This window comes from Remersonia thermophila, chromosome 2 (genome assembly GCF_042764415.1).
Source record: "Remersonia thermophila strain ATCC 22073 chromosome 2, whole genome shotgun sequence".
NCBI classification, from domain to species: Eukaryota; Fungi; Ascomycota; class Sordariomycetes; order Sordariales; family Chaetomiaceae; genus Remersonia; species Remersonia thermophila.
Genome location: NC_092218.1, coordinates 3,219,051 through 3,237,106, shown reverse-complemented (window position 1 = coordinate 3,237,106; position 18,056 = coordinate 3,219,051). Strand labels below are relative to the sequence as shown.

The following is an 18,056-nucleotide window of genomic DNA, read 5'->3' as shown; positions in this document are numbered from 1 at the left end:
CAAGTCGCATCACCAGCATGGCGTTCCGGGCTTTTGCTGTTTTCTTCTTCCGCTTCTTTTTTATTTTATTTTGGCCCGCCGCAAGTTGTTGGTTTGGTTTGGCAGGGTTGGGTTGGGTTGGGTCGGGTCGGGTCTGGTGGGTGCTCTGCTCCCGCGTGTCTAGCGACGCCGGCATAGGTACCATGGACGCCTATAGGATCGGTCCAATACTGTATGACACGCAACAACCAGTTTCACACAGAGTCAAAGAGGAAAGCAGGGCGGTTCCGGTTTGAGCTTGGGGGACAAAACAAAACAAAAGGGTTTTTTTTGTAATTCTAGTACACAACATGACACAGACACACACACACACACACACACACACACACACACACACACACACACACACACACACACACACACACACACACACACAAACACATGGGACGAAGGGGATGGATGGGGTGGAGGCTAATGGAATGAGCATGGAGACTTGGTCTCTTGTTTCCCGTTTCCTGCTTGCGTGCGACATACAGAACTCCGGCGCCTAGAGGAGGAGCGGGAGGGTTTTTTTTTTTTTTTGATGATACTTCCTGGGAGAACGGGTGCGTTGTTCTGGTGGGAGGACATGCGGTTCTGTTGGTTGGTGTTGGTGGGTTGGTGATATGGAGCGTTTGCTTTCAGGATGCTGGATCCCAACGACACCAAGATGGATGAGGTGTCGTTTGCGTCCGAAGGAGAGCGAGCGAAACTAGGAGAACCTGCTTGCTTTGGAAGGTATCTGCGGTTTTCCCCGAGATTAAGCATGAGAATCCAACAAGAGAAAAAAGCATGAGATATGGGATCCAGCCTGGTCAGCAAGCAGCGGGAGCACGAGCAGGCACATCGTGATGATGATGATGCTTTGAAATTTGGTTCCGGCTTTTCTTCCTCAAGCCAAGATGGCCATTCATTCATGGTCCCGGACATGCTCATTTCTACACCGCTATCCGTCGTTCCTCTATGTACACCTCATGGCCATCGTCATCATGTGTCTCGTGATCCTCATCCAACCGCTCCCTACCTCGTAAAACCATCTCTCATCCCATCCCATCTCCTCTTGGCGCCTCGACCACGTACCCCTCCCTCCTTCCCCATCACTGATGAGCCCCCCTCCCCCGCCTCGGCGCTGCAACCCCGATCCTCTCATCTCTGCTCCGCTGCGTCCTCGCCTCCGGAGTCACCGCCGCCGCCGCTGACGTTGGCATCGAAGACGCTGGCGCCAAGGTGGCCGAGGAGGGTGGCGGCGGCGGCGCGGCTTGGTGGCGGAAGCGGGTTTCCCGCACCGGCGGGGGCGGGGGCGGGGCGCGTCCGCGACGGGCGTCGCTGTCGCGGCGGCAGCGCGGCGTGGTTCGCGCTGGCGGGTTTCTCGGGCGGGGGCCGGTGGCGGCGGGGGAGAGCTGTCCGCCGCGGCGGCTCCTCGTCGCGCCGAGTGGGCGCGGCCGCGCAGGCGGGTGTTGCGCGCCGGGGCGGGCGGGGGCTGGGGAAGGTCGGGTTCCTGATCTTGGTCGTGGCCTTGGTCGGCCGCCGAGGGGTCGGGGTTGCTGGATGTGGAAGCCGCGGCGCGGCGGTGCCGGGTTTCGCGGACGGGCGGGGTGGCTTGGTCGCGGTCGGCGGTGCGTTCGCGGGTGGATCGGCGCTGGAGGGGAGGTGGCTGGTGGTTGAGCGGGTGGTGGGAGCCGTGATGGCGTGCGTCGCGCGGGTTGGGGGGTGTTTCGGTGGGATGGCTGGCCTGGCGGGCGTGGCGGGCGTGGCGGGTGCCCGCGGCGGGGGGTCGGTGGTAGGTTTCTTGGGGCTCCTCCTCGTGCTCCTCCTCCTCCTCCTCCTCTTCTTCTTCTCTGAGATCTGGATCCTCTCCTTCCTGCTCCGCATCCGCTTCCTCCTCGTCGTCTAGGCCTGCGGCGTGACGATGGTACAGGTGGGGCGGGGCTGGAGGTGAGATCTGGCCGCGGCCGAAGCTGACCACCCTGGCAGCTTGTGACTGAGCCCTGGCATAGTACGAGGTTTCGACCTCGGATTCATCATCAACGTCGTCATCGTCGAGGCCTGGGCCGTGGTCATGGTCGTCGTCGTCGTCGTCGTCGTCGTCGTCGTCGTCGTCGTCGTCGGTGAAGTGGTGCTCGGGCGGGCTGGAGGGCATCTGGTGGTCGTGGTAGTCGATGGGGCTGTGGCCGTGGCTGTTGCCGTAGCCGGTGGTCGGGGTCTCGGCTACGAGGGCGGCTCTGTGGAGAGCGGCAGCGCTGCTTAACGAGGCTCGTCCTAGACCAGTGCGGGCGCGGGCGCGAGCGTCGGCGGCGTGCTGGCGGGCCTCGAGTTCAGCAGCGCGGGCGCGCTCGGCAGCACGATCCTCATAGTCGGCAATGTCCTCGGGGGTGAGGGAGATGACGGTAGGCAGGCGACGTAACATTATGATTACAAGGGACGGGAAAGGAGGTGGAGGAGGAGGAGGAGGAGAGAGGCGAGGCGATGGTCCTGATTGGGAACTTTGTGCCCAAAGTTATAGTTCTGTCGCTTTGTGGATATGCGGGCCGGCCTCCATTGCTCGCTCAATCTTGTACAAATTATGAGGAGGTTGCGTCGGGTGACAAGAACAATAGATGGAAAAGAATAAATGCGTTGGGAGGCGTAGGGTGAGTGATACCACCACATGCGATATCTTCAAGCAAGGCGACGTCGTGTAAGACGCGTCGGCCACGAGCTGACCCGCGTTGGACGGTGGTGAACGGTGAAGTCCACCGAAAAAGGTGAAAGTGGGGCAAGGTGGGGCCGGATGGGGTGATGTCAGTGTCAGCGGGCCCCTCGAGGCACTGGAAGACAAGGTAGATGTGACAATGACAACGACAACGACAATGACAATGTCCATTGACTCTTCGTGTTGGGGGGGTGAGGAGGATGGAGAGAGAAATATGCATTTCAGAGATTTATGGTGACAGGTTATTGTGAGAGATGGTTACCTACCTACCTATATCGGAGGACTCTATTTGGATAGGCGCCTTCATTACACCAGCTGGATACCTAGGTACCTTACATACATAGTCAACGTTGGACGCTTGCATGGTGGAAGTCATGGAATCCAGACGCCTGTCTTTCACCTGACATGTCTCTCGAGAGCTTGCCTTGGGCTCCGGGCCACCGTCGGTGCTAGGTCGTCCCGAGAACATGCCATATGTTGAACCATCCATGGATCATTGTTAGTTATTGTTATTTCTTTTTCTTCTTCTTCTTCTTCTTCTTCTTCTTCTGTCTCGAGCCAGGAACCAGGGTTCTATCTACAAGCCCTGGGTGCCTTGCGGATCAAGTAGCCGTAGTATTCGAAGGCCCCAGCATCGCCCAGCACCTGCATGTCCAGATCCCAGAGACCCTCCGGGTTGAGGAGGGGCTTCACAAAGTGCGGCTGGCGGAAGGTCAGGCAAAGGAAGCGGCCGTTGTCTTTGAGAACTCTGTGGACCTTTCTCAGGGGAGGAGGGGAAGGAAAGGAAAAGAACGGTGTGCCGAGTGGTTAGTATGCCATGTTCAAGACCAAACTCGCTTCACCCCCTCACGCACGAGGAGGGGCATCGAGGGGGGGGGGGGGGGAAGAGTCAAGCAAGTACTTCTCTAAGGTAACCGGACGTGTTGTCCTTGACGTCCTGGGGCGGATTCCAGGGGCTGCCGTGGATCATGACGTCGAGGGTGCTCTTGTCAAAAGCAACGTCGACCGAGGCGTCGGGGATGCTATTCATATCGCGCACGTCCATGAGACGCCACTCGATGCCCGGGACGGACGCGTGGCGGTCCGTCATCATCTTGACCACGGCGGGCGAGAAGTCGACGCAGAGCTGACGGGTATAGCCGCGGGAGGCGAGTTCGAGAGGGATTTGCTGGAGGAGAGACCGGGGAGGGGTGGGTTTAGCTAGGTCCCGGACTGGAATCTCATCTCGTGTGCCGCCGAGGCCAAGGGTCAACCCACGCTGTCGCCGGATCCGAGATGGAGGACACTGGGGCTGTCCGACGGCGCCAGCCCCGGTGCGGTGAAGAGGGTGCGCTCCAAAAAGGTCTCAAGCTCGGAGAAGGACTTGAGCCATTCGTGGGCTGGGGTGGCGCCGTCGGAGTCCGAGTAGTGCTTGTCCCAGTAGGACGGGGTACCCAGTTCGTTTCCCCCTGTCTCGGCCATGGTTGGGCTTGCTGGAGGAGTGGAAGGAGGCTGTAGAGAGGGGAGGATGCCAAGTGACCACTTCAAGAGCCGCGTTGAGATTCACAGAGGAGGAGTGGCATGGAAATAGTTCAACCGTCTTTTTTTCTCATTGGCGGCGAGGGGTGGATGAAAGTGGGGGGGAGCGTCGGAATGATAGGGAACACTATCACTGCATGCGGTGATAGACGCAGGAGTCCAGGACAAGGCTACCTACGAGATAGCCCTTTCAGTTTGCCGTTCCGCAAGAAAGACCTCGGGTTCAGGCGGCTCGACTTGCACCAGGTGATTCTCTAGATCTCATGGTGGTTTGGTCAGGTTGTCTGGCCCATATGATACATATCTCCTTCTTATACAAAATACCCGTCCTATTTTGCGCATGAAAGTCATCTTCTTTTGTATGAACCTCACAGGTCTTGCACAGACACCGCCGCCATAAGCCGCTGCTGGGTAGAAAACACAGAGCCATCTCCAGCGACGGAGGACCTGTACAAAGGGTGCGGAATCTCGCAGAGTAACAGCCTGGCTTGAGGATGGAGCCTGGAATGTGTATAGCTCCATGCTTCTGAAACGGACAACGTACACGCCTCCCAGCCCCTGGAATGACGGAACACTCGGTACCTATCCAGGTTGGCTGGAATCACCTCACAGCGACTCCTCACCGGTGCCTCGACCGAAAGAGGAGGTATCTTGCTGCTGTTCGTGCAGCTGCACTGCCACAACGCCACCCGCCCGAGGGCGTCCAGCATTGAGTCCAACAGTCTTAGCCACCGCGTTGCAGCCCAACTGAGGCTTTTTTGGCCCAGCCCCGCATAAGATGCTGCGGAACGCTGCTGCCAACTTCCCATCCTCGCTCCCCTGACCATCCTCGCTGCTCTGACCATCGTGAGGTACGCTGCCGCCGGAACCCCGCCAGGGCGGCGAGCAACAAACCGAACATATTCCAACAAGCGTATGGTCCAGAGCGAGGGTTTTTGCTCCTCCGTTGGGGCCTAGAATCATGAAGAGACTTCGCGAAAAGCTTTCCAGGCATCGCCGGAGAGCTTCGCCGGCTCCGTCTCCTACGCCGACGACGGATATGTTGAGACTCTGCGCTGCGTGAAACAGCTTCTCATCACCAACCTTCTCCAGCTGCCGTTGGCTCATCCAACCAAGGAGATGCGCAACACGGATCGAAAGCGTCTTCCTTGGTTGTAACAGACTCGTACATTCCTCCCTCCCCCGTCCTGGCTGCTGCAACATCGCAAACACCGCCTCCTCTTCTGCCCGGTGAACCTCCCCCTCAACCACCGCCAACCGAAGTCGTAGAGCTACCGATTCCTATCCTGTCCAAGTCCGAGACGCTGTGGAACGCTGCGTACGACAGTCTTGAAGCGGACAACCCAGGGCTTGTCGAGTCATACGTGAAATGTCTTGACAAAGGTCTCGGGGCCAGCCCAGGCGACACCAACGACTTGTTGGCCGAGCTCCATGATCCGGCCAAGCGACAAATGCATATGATGAGGTTGGTAGAGCAAGGCCTGGCGAGAATTTCCGGAGCCTCCAAGATCACGAGCGGGGTTGGCGACGTGGCGGATTTCGTCTTGTCGCTCAAGGGAATCATCGACTTGGCTATCCAAGGCGTACCGCAGGCAGCGCTCCCGTGGGCCGGTGTTTGTGTTGGGCTGCAAGTAAGTCCCGGGTCTCGGAACAACGCTCCTGCATGCCTGGCTCTGCTTACACGCCTCTAGATGCTCCAAAATCCTGCGAAGGCGACAGCATCCAACCTGACTGGTATCGCCTATGTGATCTCCAGAATGAGATGGTACTGCGCCCTTGCCGAGCACCTCCTGAGCAAGGAAAATGTCGCCGCTGAGGACTTCGAAACGGTGCTGGACCAAATGGAAAACGGGATCACCGAGCTCTATAAAGCTCTTCTACAGTACCAGATGAAGAGCGTTTGCTCCTACTATCGTCACCAAGGGCTTGTCTTCCTTCGCAACCTGTTTATTCCAGAAGAGTGGGACGGTGATCTAAAGCGGGTTACCGATGCAGAGACTATCGTTCGGAATAACGCGACCCAGTTCTTCCAGGAACAAACGAGGAGTTCTTTAAAGGACCTTGTTTCCCATGCCGAGGGACTGGAGAAACTACTCGGCGATATCCGTCAGGATCTTCGAGGCTTTATCTTGTCGCAGAAAGACGCTTCCAGGGACCAGATCGAGACAGAGTGCCGCAGAGACCTACGCGTCGTTGATCCGCAACACGATATGGAGCGTATCGAAAAGATTAAGGATGAGCTATTCGATGACGCGTATGACTGGATTCTTCGCACCAACGAATATGCAGAGTTTACAAACTGGGACCTTGATTATCCGCCACGCCGATTGCTCTGGATCAAGGGACACGCCGGCACGGGAAAGACGATGCTCATGATCGGTCTTATTCGCCAACTCTCGCACCAACCCGCCGCCCTCTCGCCAGGGCTGTCCTTCTTCTTCTGCCAAGGCACCGATGCAGCCTTGAACAACGCCACCGCCGTTCTCCGGTCTTTGATATGGCTTCTCCTTCTGCAGCAGCCACGGCTTATGTGCCACCTGCTACAGAAGTACAAGGAGTCGGGCGCCAACCTCTTCAAGGATAAAAACGCCTTCTTCGCCCTGTCCGAGGCGCTCCGAAACATGCTCAAGGATCCTCAGTTATCGCCCGTGTACCTCGCGGTCGACGCGCTCGATGAGTGTATGCAGGGCCGGCCGGACCTCATCGATCTCATCTCGACGTCTCTTACACTCTCCCCCCATGTCAAATGGCTAATTTCAAGCCGCCCAGAGGTCGACCTTGCCGCAACGCTTCGGGACTGGGACCCCAACTGCCTTGTCGAGCTGGATACGCAACGCCTGGAAGCACCCGTCAATGCATACATTGATCACAAGCTCACCATCCTGAACCGCACAAAAGGATACAGCAACAGCGTCTTCGCTCAGCTAGCCCATGAAGTGCGCAAACGAGCCGAGAATACCTTTTTATGGGTAGCCCTCGCGTTCAAGGTCCCTGAGGCAGTGTCGAAAGCGCACGCCGTCAAGGTTATTCAAGAGATGCCTCCTGGACTGTCAGAGCTGTACAATCACATGATGGCCAGAATCGAGGAACGGCATTCTCTGGAACTTCAGGACTGCAAGACGGTGTTAGCGGTCACATCTCTTGCTTTCCGCCCGCTATCCATCCTGGAGCTTTCCGTGCTCGCCGGTTTAGACCTGGAAGCCGCAGAGTCAGCTGTCAAAATGTGCGGCTCTTTCTTCACAATCACCAAGGGAACCGTCAACCTGATCCATCAGTCGGCACAAGACTACCTGGAAAAGAATTATCACCGGCTTCAGCCAGCTGGGCCCGCTCCAACGCATCGCGAGATCATCGAACGCTCGATCGACGAGATGTCGGCAAGGCTAAGACGCAATATGTACAACCTCGACGTCGACTCCTTCCTACCAGAGAACATGACACCTCCCGATCCAGATCCGCTGGCTCGAATACGGTACTCTTGCATCTTCTGGGCCGATCATCTCTGCTCCGTGCCCAGCAATCTTCACCCTGAATTGCTGGTAGAGTGGATGAATGATACCGGGAAGGTGTTCGGATTCCTGAATAAGTACCTTCTCCGCTGGCTTGAGAGTTTGTCTCTTATAGGACAACTTTCTACCGGGTTGTTCACGATACGAAAGATCCTGGACGTCGCTCAGGTACGTTGATCATAGTGTATTCACTAGCATCGGGATACTAAATAATATTTAGTCGCAACCAAACATCAGCCCTTGCCTTCTTGAGCTGCTAAAAGACGCAGAGAAATTTGTCTTCAGTCACAGATCAATTATGGAGCGGTGCCCTTTGCAGATATACGGATCTGCCCTGGTTTTCAGCCCGACTATGAGTGAGACTAGAACTCGGCATTGGAAGGAAAGGCTGCCCTGTATCGAGATGGCTACTGGCATGAAAGACCGCTGGGACGCACACCGACAGACGCTCGAGGGGCATAGCAGTGGCGTATTCGCAATAGCGTTCTCACCAGATGGCCATACACTAGTATCAGGTTCAGAGGAAACAACGATTCGGCTCTGGGATACAGCAACCGGTATATACCAGCAAACGCTCGAGGGGCATAGCGCTGCTGTAACCGCAATAGCGTTCTCACCGGATGGTAAAATACTAGCATCGGCTTCAAAGGATACAACGATTCGGCTCTGGGATATAGCAACCGGCACACACCAGCAAACGCTCGAGGGGCATAGCGCTGCTGTAACCGCAATAGCGTTCTCACCGGATGGTAAAATACTAGCATCGGCTTCAAAGGATACAACGATTCGGCTCTGGGATATAGCAACCGGCACACACCAGCAGACGCTTGAAGGGCATAGCAATATTATAACCGCAATAGCGTTCTTACCAGATGGTAAAGTACTAGCATTGGGTTCAGAGGATACAACAATTCGGCTCTGGGATACAGCAACCGGCATACACCAGCAAACGCTTGAGGGGCATAGCAGTTTTATCACCGGAATAGCGTTCTCACCAGATGGTAAAATTTTAGCATCGGGTTCATGGGATAAAACGATTCGGCTCTGGGATACTGCAACCAGTATATACCAGCAAACGTTCGAGAGGTATAGCTGTCAGATCGATATAATAATAATCTCACCGGACGGAAATATAGTAGTATCGGCTTCAGATAATCAGATCCGGCTCTGGGATACAGCGACTGGTATATACCGGCAAACGTTGGAAAATAACCGTTGGATCAACGTAGTAGTATTCTCACCGGACGGAAACACGTTAGCATCGGCTTCAAACGATCAGATCCGGCTCTGGGATACAGCGACTGGCGCGTACTGGCAAACGTTAGAACATCGCTGTCGGATCAATATAGTCGCATTCTCACCGGACGGAAATACGCTAGCATCGGCTTCAGACGATCAGATCCAGCTCTGGGATACAGCGACTAGCATATGCCGGCAAACGTTGGAACATAGCCGTTGGATCAGCGTAGTAGCATTCTCATCGGACGGAAACACGCTGGTATCGGCTTCAGATAATCGGATCCGGCTCTGGGATACAGCGACCGGCGCGTGCCGGCAAACATTGGAATATGGCGCTCGGATCAAGGCAGTAAAGTTCTCTAGGGATGGTCGACATCTCGAGACAGACCGAGGGCTGCTCAGCATAAGCTCCGGCGCTTCAGGCGGCTCTGGGGACCAGGAACCCGCTAGCGGTCTTCTCTTTGTCGAAGAAGAGTGGGTGACGAGGGATGGGAAGAGGCTCCTTTGGCTTCCGGCCGAATACCGGGCAACACGTGTGGCGGTCCGTGGCAATACGGTCGTCCTAGCACATAGGTTGGGGCGAGTGACGTTCTTTCGGTTTTCTTTTGACTAGAGAACCTCTTCCCGCGTCATGTATTTCCGATATCTTTGCTTCAACGAACGAGACCTGGGCAGCCACGTTTGCAAGAGTGTCCACGCAGAAACGGAATCCTCGGACAGGGGGTGAAGAGGGTAGCTTGTCCTCCAAACCCATCTGCAGAACCGTCGCACCAGCGGGCCTCGTCGAGAGGCGCTTTGGCCATGGAACCCTCTATCATGTCCACGGCCAGGGCGAACTAGGCATCTGACATCGACACCGACGCTCTCAATCCCCGTCTCGGTCTTGACGGCCGCCGGTATGGACATGGAGGTCCGAAGGAGAGCCCAACGGCTTCCCCAAGCGACTGCGTACGCACACGGAACATGCCAAATCCCTGGAGCGACGGAATGATATCATGGCAATCCACGTTGTGTGGTGTTGTGGTTGTACCAAGAGCAGCGTGCTTGAACCTGATAACGCTGCATTGCTTTTCTTTTCTTTTTTTTTTTTTTTTTCACTCAAAGAAAGCCGCCACAATGACCAAGAGATACAGGATGCTACCCAGCGATATATGTATCTAGATACCTCTGCAAACGAAATGGTATAACCATACACCCACCCTGACTTGTAACCAACACAAAAGAAAAAAAAAAAAACAAAACAAAAAAGACCTTTTTTGCCTATTGCTGCATCACACCTCCCCCACACTTTTTTTCCCGCTCCGGCGCGCGCTCTCTACCACTTGAAGGTGACCGACTTGGTCCTCACCCACTCGTTGAGGCCCAGGGCGGCGTTGAAGCGGCCGTAGCCCGACGCCTTGGCGCCGCCGTGAGGCAGGGTGCCCTCGTCGTGGACCGTCATGCTGTTGATGTGGACGGCGCCCGTCTCGATGCCCCTGGCGAGGCGCAGGCCGCGGCGCAGGTCCTCGGTGAAGACGGCCGAGCTGAGGCCGTACTCGGTGTCGTTGGCCAGGCGGAGGGCCTCCTCCTCGGTCTCGATCTCGAACAGCGACACGGTGGGCCCGAAGCTCTCCGTCTTGTAGATGTCCATGGCGGGGGTGACGCCGGCGACCACGACGGGCCGCAGCGCCGCGCCGGCGCCGGCCTCGACCGCCTCCGGGTCGCCGTAGGCGACGCGCGCGCCCTTGGCCACGGCGTCCTGCACCAGCTTCCGGTTCTTGGCGACGCCGGCGGCGTTGATGAGCACGGGCGCGGGCCCCTGGGGGCCAAAGATGTGCTCGATGGCGCCGACGAGCGCCTTTTCGAAGCGGGCGCTGACGGCCTTGTGCACGAGGATGCGCTCCGTCGACATGCAGATCTGGCCGGCGTTGAGGAAGGCGCCCAGGGCGCACTGCACGGCGGCGTTCTCGAGGTCGGCGTCCTCCCAGACGATGGCGGGGGCCTTGCCGCCGAGCTCGAGCAGGACCGGCTTGAGGTGCTCGCCCGCCAGCCGCCCGATGATGCGGCCGACGGCGGTGCTGCCCGTGAAGTTGATCTTCTTGACGGCCGGGTCGGCGATGAGGGCCTGCGTGACGGCGGGCGCGTTGGCGGGCTCGTGGAAGAGCAGGTTCAGCACGCCCGCCGGCAGCCCGCCCTCGTGGAACGCCGACGCGATGCCCCACATGGTGCGCGGGCAGAGCTCCGAGCCCTTGAGGATGGCCGTGTTGCCGGCCGCGATCGGGAAGAGGATGGAGCGCACGCCGAGGATGTACGGGGCGTTCCTGAAACGAACCCAAAGCAAAAAGATCCGGGGCGTGGTCAGCCGGTCAGGTCAAGCTCGGGGTTGTATTTCACATGGTAAGAGGGAAAAAAAAAAAAAAAAAGAGCCCTACCAAGGCGCAATGCCCAACACGACACCGTAGGGCTCCTTGAGGATCAGCGCGCCCGTCCCCTCGTCCTTGGTCGACGGCACGGAGCCCTCGAGGGTCAGGATCCGGCCGGCGACGTCGACGATGAACTCGGCCGCCGCGTCGACGTTGAAATCCGCCCACTGCCGCGGCGCGCCCGTCTCCGCCACCAGGTAGCTTCCGAGCTCCTCCTTTCTCCTGCGCATCACCTCGGCCGTCTTGAGGAGGATGTCGCGGCGCGCCCGCGGCTGCGACGCCTTCCAGGACTCAAAGGCCTTGGCGGCCGAGTCGACGGCCAGCCGGACGTGCTCCTCGGTCGCGCCGGCGGCTTGGTGGACGACCTCGCCCGTGGCGGGGCTCACGACGTCGAAGAGCTTCTCGGGGAGGACGTTTTGTCCATCGATCACGAAGGGCACCGGGGCCCCGGGGGCGGCGGGCTCGGCGACGGAAGACATGGCGGGTGGTTGGACGAGAGGAGGGAGAAAAAAAAAAAAAAAAAAACAAGGAAAGAAAGAGAGGAAGAAGCGAGAGAAAAGACGATGGGGATCGCAGACCAAGACGGAGAGGGAGGCAGGCAGGCAGGCAGGCAGGCAGGCAGGCAGGCAAGGGGGACTATGCGGAAAACAAAAATCACGGTGGGAGCTCTACAAGAATAATTCGGTGGGGTAAACGCCGGGGAAGAGAGGGATCCAGCTCGGGGTACGTGTGGAGTTTGGCGACCGGAACCCGGGACCGGCAGGTGGGTTACAATGGCGATTTATACCCGGGGGGGAGGGGGGAGGAGGGGAGGAGGGGAGGAGGGCGAGGGCGAGGGCGGGGGCGGGGGGGGAGAGGAGCATGATGCTTCCCAGCGCCGGTCTCCCTCATGATGGCGATGCGCAAACGGACCTTGTCGGAGGGGTTGGTCATCCTGCGGTTTCACTCGAGCAAGCGAAGTTCCGAGCGCATCGACGAGCTGCCATTCTCGCCGTGGTCTTGCATGAGGATTGCAGCCAACCGCAGCGGTTGAAGGGGCCGTTCCGACGTTGCCCTGGCACGGTCTGGTGCCAACCGCATCCTCCAGTTCCGGTCCGGGACGCCCCAAGAGGTTGCGGTGCAGGATGCGGGGGAGGGGTTGGGTTCAGGGGTTGTTTGGGAGCGCGGGTGGAAACGTTGGAACAGGATGCGGAAGAGGGAAGAGGGAAAAAAGCGTCAGGGGGGGGAGGGAAGGGAACTCTGGCTCGGCAACGGAGACGACCCGGATCCGCTGGATTCTCGGTGCGTTGCCGGCTGCATGGAATCCGATGCCTGCGCGAGCCGTCGCGGGCTGTTGCGAGCTGTTGCGAGCTGTTGCGGGCTGCTGCGGGCTGTTGCGGGCTGCTTTTTCGGTCGCGAAGAACCGGACCGTCGGTTGCTATCGGGACCCGAGTGGGCGAGTCGGGAGTTGTGGGCATTGCGATTGCGCTGCGTGGAGGGCCATCGTCGGAGAGACGTGTGGGCGGCGGATGAGCGCGCCATGGTTCGGCGTGCGTTCACGGGAGCCCGCGCGGCGACGGGGCTCGACCAAGACTGTGCGCCTTCGGAGCATGGGCCGCAGCGCAGTGGAGCTGTATTAGTTATTGACTGGCCAATTCCATCGTTCATGTGCTTGGCGTCATGTGGTCCACGTGCCATCTGTCGTGAGCGTCACCATGTAATAGTAATAATAGTATCATAGAAGGGAGGGTTGGAAACCGGGGGTAAACATGTGTACTATACAACGAGCCCCAACACGGGGGCAGCAGCACGGGCAGCCTTGGTCCCACGCACACAAGAAGAACGTCGCCAGAGAACCAAAGGCAAGACAAGGGAAACCCATCTACCCTGTATTCTAGCATCTCTCTGCAGATCCAAATACTGTGTACGTCGTCGTGGTTCTCTGCCCAACAAGGGAACCATCATGTGTCTCGGCTCAGCCCGCCAACGACCTAGGTTGGCTACCCAAGCCCGTCCAGATCATCCCAGACAAGACACCCGTAAGAACAGAAAACGACATGTAGATCCCTCCACCCAGCCATTTCAATGCCTAATACCTATCCCAAATGCCCACGAGTCCCTCCCTCCCAAGATCCGCCTGCCTGGAAATGCTCACGACCACGCTCCCTCCTCCCTCGCTATCCTTCCCCCGTTCTTCTTCAAGGAGAGAGAAAAAAAAAAAAGGCAGCTAATATACATTACAATACAACAACAAGAAAGGCAAATCCAATGGTTGGCACATCAGGGCGCCTGCGACGGAGGTGAAAGAGGAAGAAGGGGAAGACAAGCACCGGAGCAGGCATTTCATGAGTCCATGAGTCGTCGTTGCTTATGCCAAAAAGCAAAAGAAGAAGAAGAAAAAAAAGAGACCCAACCCCAAAAAAGCCTCTGCCGGTAGGCCCGTGATGCCGATGAAGAAGCAAGAAAACGAACCAAGAGAGGGGGGAAAAAAACAAGGGACCCGGTTGTCAGCAAGCCTTCTTCTCGCTCACACCTGCGCCCTCTGCCCTTTTCCCAGCGTCAGCTGGCTCAAGCTCAGCGTCCGCGCCGCCTTCTTCCTGCGCTGCTCATCCTCCTCGCCACCCCCGGCACGCCCGTGCTCGTCGTCGTCGTCGTCGTCGTCGTCGTCGTCGTCGTCGCTGTCGTGAACACGATGATCCAGAGGCCTCAGCTCCTCGCCAAACGCCCCGTACGAGACCACGGGGATCCTTTCCTCGCGAGGGGCGTGGACATCATCATCATCCCCTGCGGCGTGCCGCCCCTCGCCGTCTGCGCCCGCCGCTTTGGATCCCTTGGACGAGACCGTGGGCCGTCTTAGCCGCGACGACGACGCCGTCTCGTGACGGGTGAGGAGGGTTTCGGCGGTGGTGTCTTCGGCGCTGACCTCATCGTCGTCGTCGTCGTCGTCGTCGTCTTTGTCGTCGTCATCGTCGTCGTCATCGTCGGTTTCAAACACAGAATACTGCTCCTCCCTCTGCACCACCGGCACCGCAAGCCTGCCGCCGGCGGCCGAGGTCGTCGACATCGTCCGGGCCGTCAGCGGCGAGCTTGCTCCGCCTGCGCCGGCCGCACCCGCAGCGCCGGCCGCGAGCGACGGCGGCGGCGGCGACGACGACGACGACAACGACAACGACAACGGCGACGGTTTCGCGGCCAGCCGCTCCTGCGACTTGGCCTCGCTCGGCCCTCGGACCATGGCAAACATGGTGCTCGACAGCGTGTTGACCCTCTCGGAGAGCTTCTTGACCTGCGCCTCGAGCCGCAAACGCGCGGCTCGCTCGGCGTCGAGGTCGCGGCGGAGCTGGGCGATGAGGGCGTCGCGGTGGAGGTTGGCTTCCGCTTCCGCTTCGGCGGCGGCGGCGGCGGCGGCTGTCGCTGCCGGGCGGACGGCAGGGGACGAGGGGGGGTGGTGGTGGTGGTGGTGGTGGTGGTGGCTTTGGCTTTGCTGTTGCTCTTGCAGACGCATCGGCAAGGGGAAGGTCGGGCTCAGGGCGTTCGCGGCGAGGCTGCTCGACCTGGCCGGGCGGACAAGCACGGGAGGGGGCTGGAGGAAGCCGGCCTGGCCGCCGGCGTAGGGATCCATGGAGAGGTGGGATTGGGCGTCGGTGTCGATGGAGCGGCGCGAGCTGGTCGGCCGCGTTCCCGGGGCCGCATCCTTGGCGTCGTCGCCGGCCGGGCGGAGGTCGAGCCCGGGGTCCTGGCCCGGCGCGACGTGGTGGTACAGCTTGTCGACGGCGCCCTCGAGCCGCAGGGTGCGGACCTCGAGGCCGGCAAGCCTCGTGTCCAAGTCCGCCGCCTGGGTGATCTTCATGCCCATCATCTCCTTGGGGAGCGGCCCGAAGCGAAACGGCTGCGGCGGCGTCCTGGGCCGCGGCGGCGGGCGGCGCTGGGCCGCGGCGGGGCTCCCGGGCGCGGTGCTGGCAACGTCGCCCAGGGCGGTGTCGTCAATGTCGTCCTGAGCGCCGCCGTTGGACGACAGCGGCGACAGGAGGCCGGGTCGTACGACCCGCGCCAGTAGCGAATCTCGTCGCTGCGGCGGCGCTCGGCGCGCGGCGAGGACGAGGGGGCGCCTCTCGGACCCGCCCCCGCAAAGTCCTCCAGCCCGGAGAGGCTCCGGGACCGCCGCCGCAGGCCTCCGCCGCTGTCGCTCGTGATGGCGCGGCCGATCTCGCTCGGATCCGGCTCGGCGGTGCTGCGGCCGCCGGCCCTGCTGCCGCGGCCGTGGGCGCTGGCCGGGCGCGGGGACAGCCCGGTGCCGAACTCGCGGTTCCAGGCCGGATGGGGGTGCAAAAGCGAAGAACGCCCCGCCGCGGCCGCGGCCGCGGTCGCGGCTCGCCTCCGGGAGAGGCTGCCCGGGGCGATCCCGGCCGCGTCCATGTGCAGCGAGTTGCGCGCGCTCTCGATGGCCAAGATGTCGTCGGGCCCGATGGAGTGGGACCGCAGCGGGCGGTCGTACTCGCTCAGGGGCAGCGATGCCGAGCGCTTGGGGGATCTCTGGCCCGGCCGGCCGAGCGCGGTCGGATCCTGGACGGCCAACGTCAGCAACCGCAGAAGCCATCATCATCATCTTCTTCTTCTTCTTCTCTTGGGGGACTTACGCTCCGGTGATGCGCCGCCGGCCCCGGCGGCCTCGACCGGCGCTCGGGCTCGGGGGGTTCTTGCTGCAGGATGGCCACCTCGTCGTGGACGGCCGCGCTGTTCGTCTTCTTCTTTGCGTGGCCAAAGAGCCGCCCCAGCACCGAGCGGAACGCCGACTTCTTCCGCTGCGGGCCGTCCTTGCTGTGCGCCGTCTGCCTGCCGCTGCTGGGCACGTCGCTGACGACCGAGTAGCGCGCGGCGGGGGCGGGAGCGGGGGCGAGAGCGCTGCCGGCGGCGGCCCCGAGAACCGGGTTCGTGGCCCTCCTCGCCGGCGGCGGCGAGGACTGAGAGAGGCCCGGCGGAGACGCCTTGCGCGCGGCCGAAGGGACCCGGTCGGTGGGAGAGCGCGACGGCGTGCGGGGCGATGGACGTCCCGAGGCGACGGCGGCGGGCGTGTGGGAGGCGCTCGCCGGCGGCGATTGCGGCGTGGCCGGGGCCTTGGCTGGACGCCCGGGCCCGCGCTGCCCCCGGAGCCGTTGGCGGTTGACGGGGGGCTGCCGGTCCCCGGACGAGCCGGCTCGATCCTCGGCTCCTGCTCGTGGCGGCGCCCGACGCTGCTCCTGCTGCGGCTGCTGCTGCCGGACATGGAGGCGTGGTCGGGAGGAGGCGGTATCTGCTGCTCCTTGTTCGCGCCAGGGTCCATGGCCTCCTTGGCGGCCGCAAGCTCGTCGGGGAGGTCCCCGTGGGGGGGAGGAGGCACGGCCATGCCGGTGCCGGTGCCGGTGCCGGTGCCGGCGCCGGCGCCGGGGGTCCGGATCGGAAGCTCGTCGTCGTCCGCCGGCGCAGGCACGCCGGGGAAGTTGGTTCGGATGGGGAAATCGGGGTCGTTGGGGCTTGTGGGTATCGGTATCGGCGCCGAGATGGTCCCCCGGATGGACTTGTGCCGGGCCTTGGCGCGGCCCGAGGTGGAACCCGACTTTCCGAAGAGGCTCGGCATCGCGATGCGTCGGTCTCGGTCGGCGTGGTCCGGAAAGAGAGAGGAGAGGCCGGATCAGAGAAGAGAAGCAGGAGGGCGGATCAAAGGCGGACCGAGGTGCTTCATAACAAGACGGCCTCGCCGCCTGGGGCCATCTGCCGTCCGGACGTTGCTGTGGAGCCGTCCAAGCGGAATGTTGGAAGACGGTCGGGGGGATCCTTGGTGAAATGGATCGACGTTGATGCGAACCTCGCCGGCGTCCTGGCTCAGGAGCTCCGCATGGCCCAGCGATGCGGCTCCTTGGTGCTTGCGGCTGCGATATCCCGGGTGCGGGCGTGGAGGCGGGAGGGACGAGGCGGGAGTGAAATGGCACGGCGGTGAGCTGATGGCTGCCGGGATGGCTATGTACGAAGCCACCGCGCCGTTGGAAGACAAATGCTGACCAGGAGAGCGAACGACTGGACGGTGTGCGACGGCACCGAGGGGTGGCGGACTTGATGGAACGAATGGAGTCGGGTCGACATGAAAGAAGGGGGGGAGGGGTGGGTGGGCGAGTGGATAGAAAGGAGGGCTTAGCAACACGGAACACCCTGACCCGCTGCAGCAGGTCTCATGCTACTTGCTGCTGCTGCTGCTGCTGCTGCTGCTGCTGCTGCTGCTGCTGCTGCTGCTGTTGCTGCCGCACACGCGCACACGCACACACACATACACACACAAACACGCTCGTCGGAAGTCGAGGCGTTGGGCTAAAAGGGCTCGGTGTCGCGGGGACGCACGCGCAGGATCGGCGGCACACCACGGCAACCACGAAAAGAAAAGGAGGGAGGGGGGGAAGGGAACAAACAAGACAACAACATGCAAGATGGCGGGACCGGCCCCGCCAAGGGGCGAGAAAGGCAGCACCAATGGTGAGTATTATACCGGGCCAAAACACGCTGCACCCTCGACGTCCCTGGTCTGCGTACGGGCGCACGAGGCAAGGATGGAGGTGGCCGATGCGACGGTGATGGAGGGGGAGGGGCGCAGAGGGGGGTCGCAGGTGGAGACGGGGGCGTGACGACAGGATCATCGGGCATGGCTTGCTCCCATGCTTCGGCGTGCCATCC

The 18,056-nt window shown here is 60.7% G+C and overlaps 5 protein-coding genes across 5 annotated transcripts; 1 reads left to right on the top strand and 4 right to left on the bottom strand.

Moving 5' to 3' along the window:
• Window positions 1-1,198: 1,198 nt before the first annotated feature.
• Window positions 1,199-2,425, bottom strand: VTJ83DRAFT_2343 (uncharacterized protein; the record flags this gene model as incomplete). The annotated part of the gene is made up of 1 exon (XM_071008603.1): window positions 1,199-2,425. The coding sequence occupies one exon, from the start codon at window positions 2,423-2,425 to the stop codon at window positions 1,199-1,201; it is 1,227 nt and encodes a 408-aa protein (XP_070868883.1).
• Window positions 2,426-3,283: 858 nt separating this feature from the next.
• VTJ83DRAFT_2342 (uncharacterized protein) lies at window positions 3,284-4,171 on the bottom strand (the record flags this gene model as incomplete). Its single annotated transcript, XM_071008602.1, has 3 exons — window positions 3,284-3,466; window positions 3,612-3,878; window positions 3,968-4,171. 3 exons carry the CDS (start codon window positions 4,169-4,171, stop codon window positions 3,284-3,286), a joined length of 654 nt encoding a protein of 217 aa, XP_070868882.1.
• A 1,508-nt stretch (window positions 4,172-5,679) lies between these two features.
• Window positions 5,680-9,589, top strand: VTJ83DRAFT_2341 (uncharacterized protein; the record flags this gene model as incomplete). Its single annotated transcript, XM_071008601.1, has 3 exons — window positions 5,680-5,859; window positions 5,920-7,905; window positions 7,958-9,589. The coding sequence occupies 3 exons, from the start codon at window positions 5,680-5,682 to the stop codon at window positions 9,587-9,589; spliced, it is 3,798 nt and encodes a 1,265-aa protein (XP_070868881.1).
• Window positions 9,590-10,291: 702 nt separating this feature from the next.
• On the bottom strand, window positions 10,292-11,857 carry VTJ83DRAFT_2340 (uncharacterized protein; the record flags this gene model as incomplete). Its single annotated transcript, XM_071008600.1, has 2 exons — window positions 10,292-11,276; window positions 11,388-11,857. 2 exons carry the CDS (start codon window positions 11,855-11,857, stop codon window positions 10,292-10,294), a joined length of 1,455 nt encoding a protein of 484 aa, XP_070868880.1.
• A 2,027-nt stretch (window positions 11,858-13,884) lies between these two features.
• On the bottom strand, window positions 13,885-16,971 carry VTJ83DRAFT_2339 (uncharacterized protein; the record flags this gene model as incomplete). The annotated part of the gene is made up of 4 exons (XM_071008598.1): window positions 13,885-15,313; window positions 15,400-15,920; window positions 15,995-16,476; window positions 16,545-16,971. 4 exons carry the CDS (start codon window positions 16,969-16,971, stop codon window positions 13,885-13,887), a joined length of 2,859 nt encoding a protein of 952 aa, XP_070868879.1.
• Window positions 16,972-18,056: the final 1,085 nt, after the last annotated feature.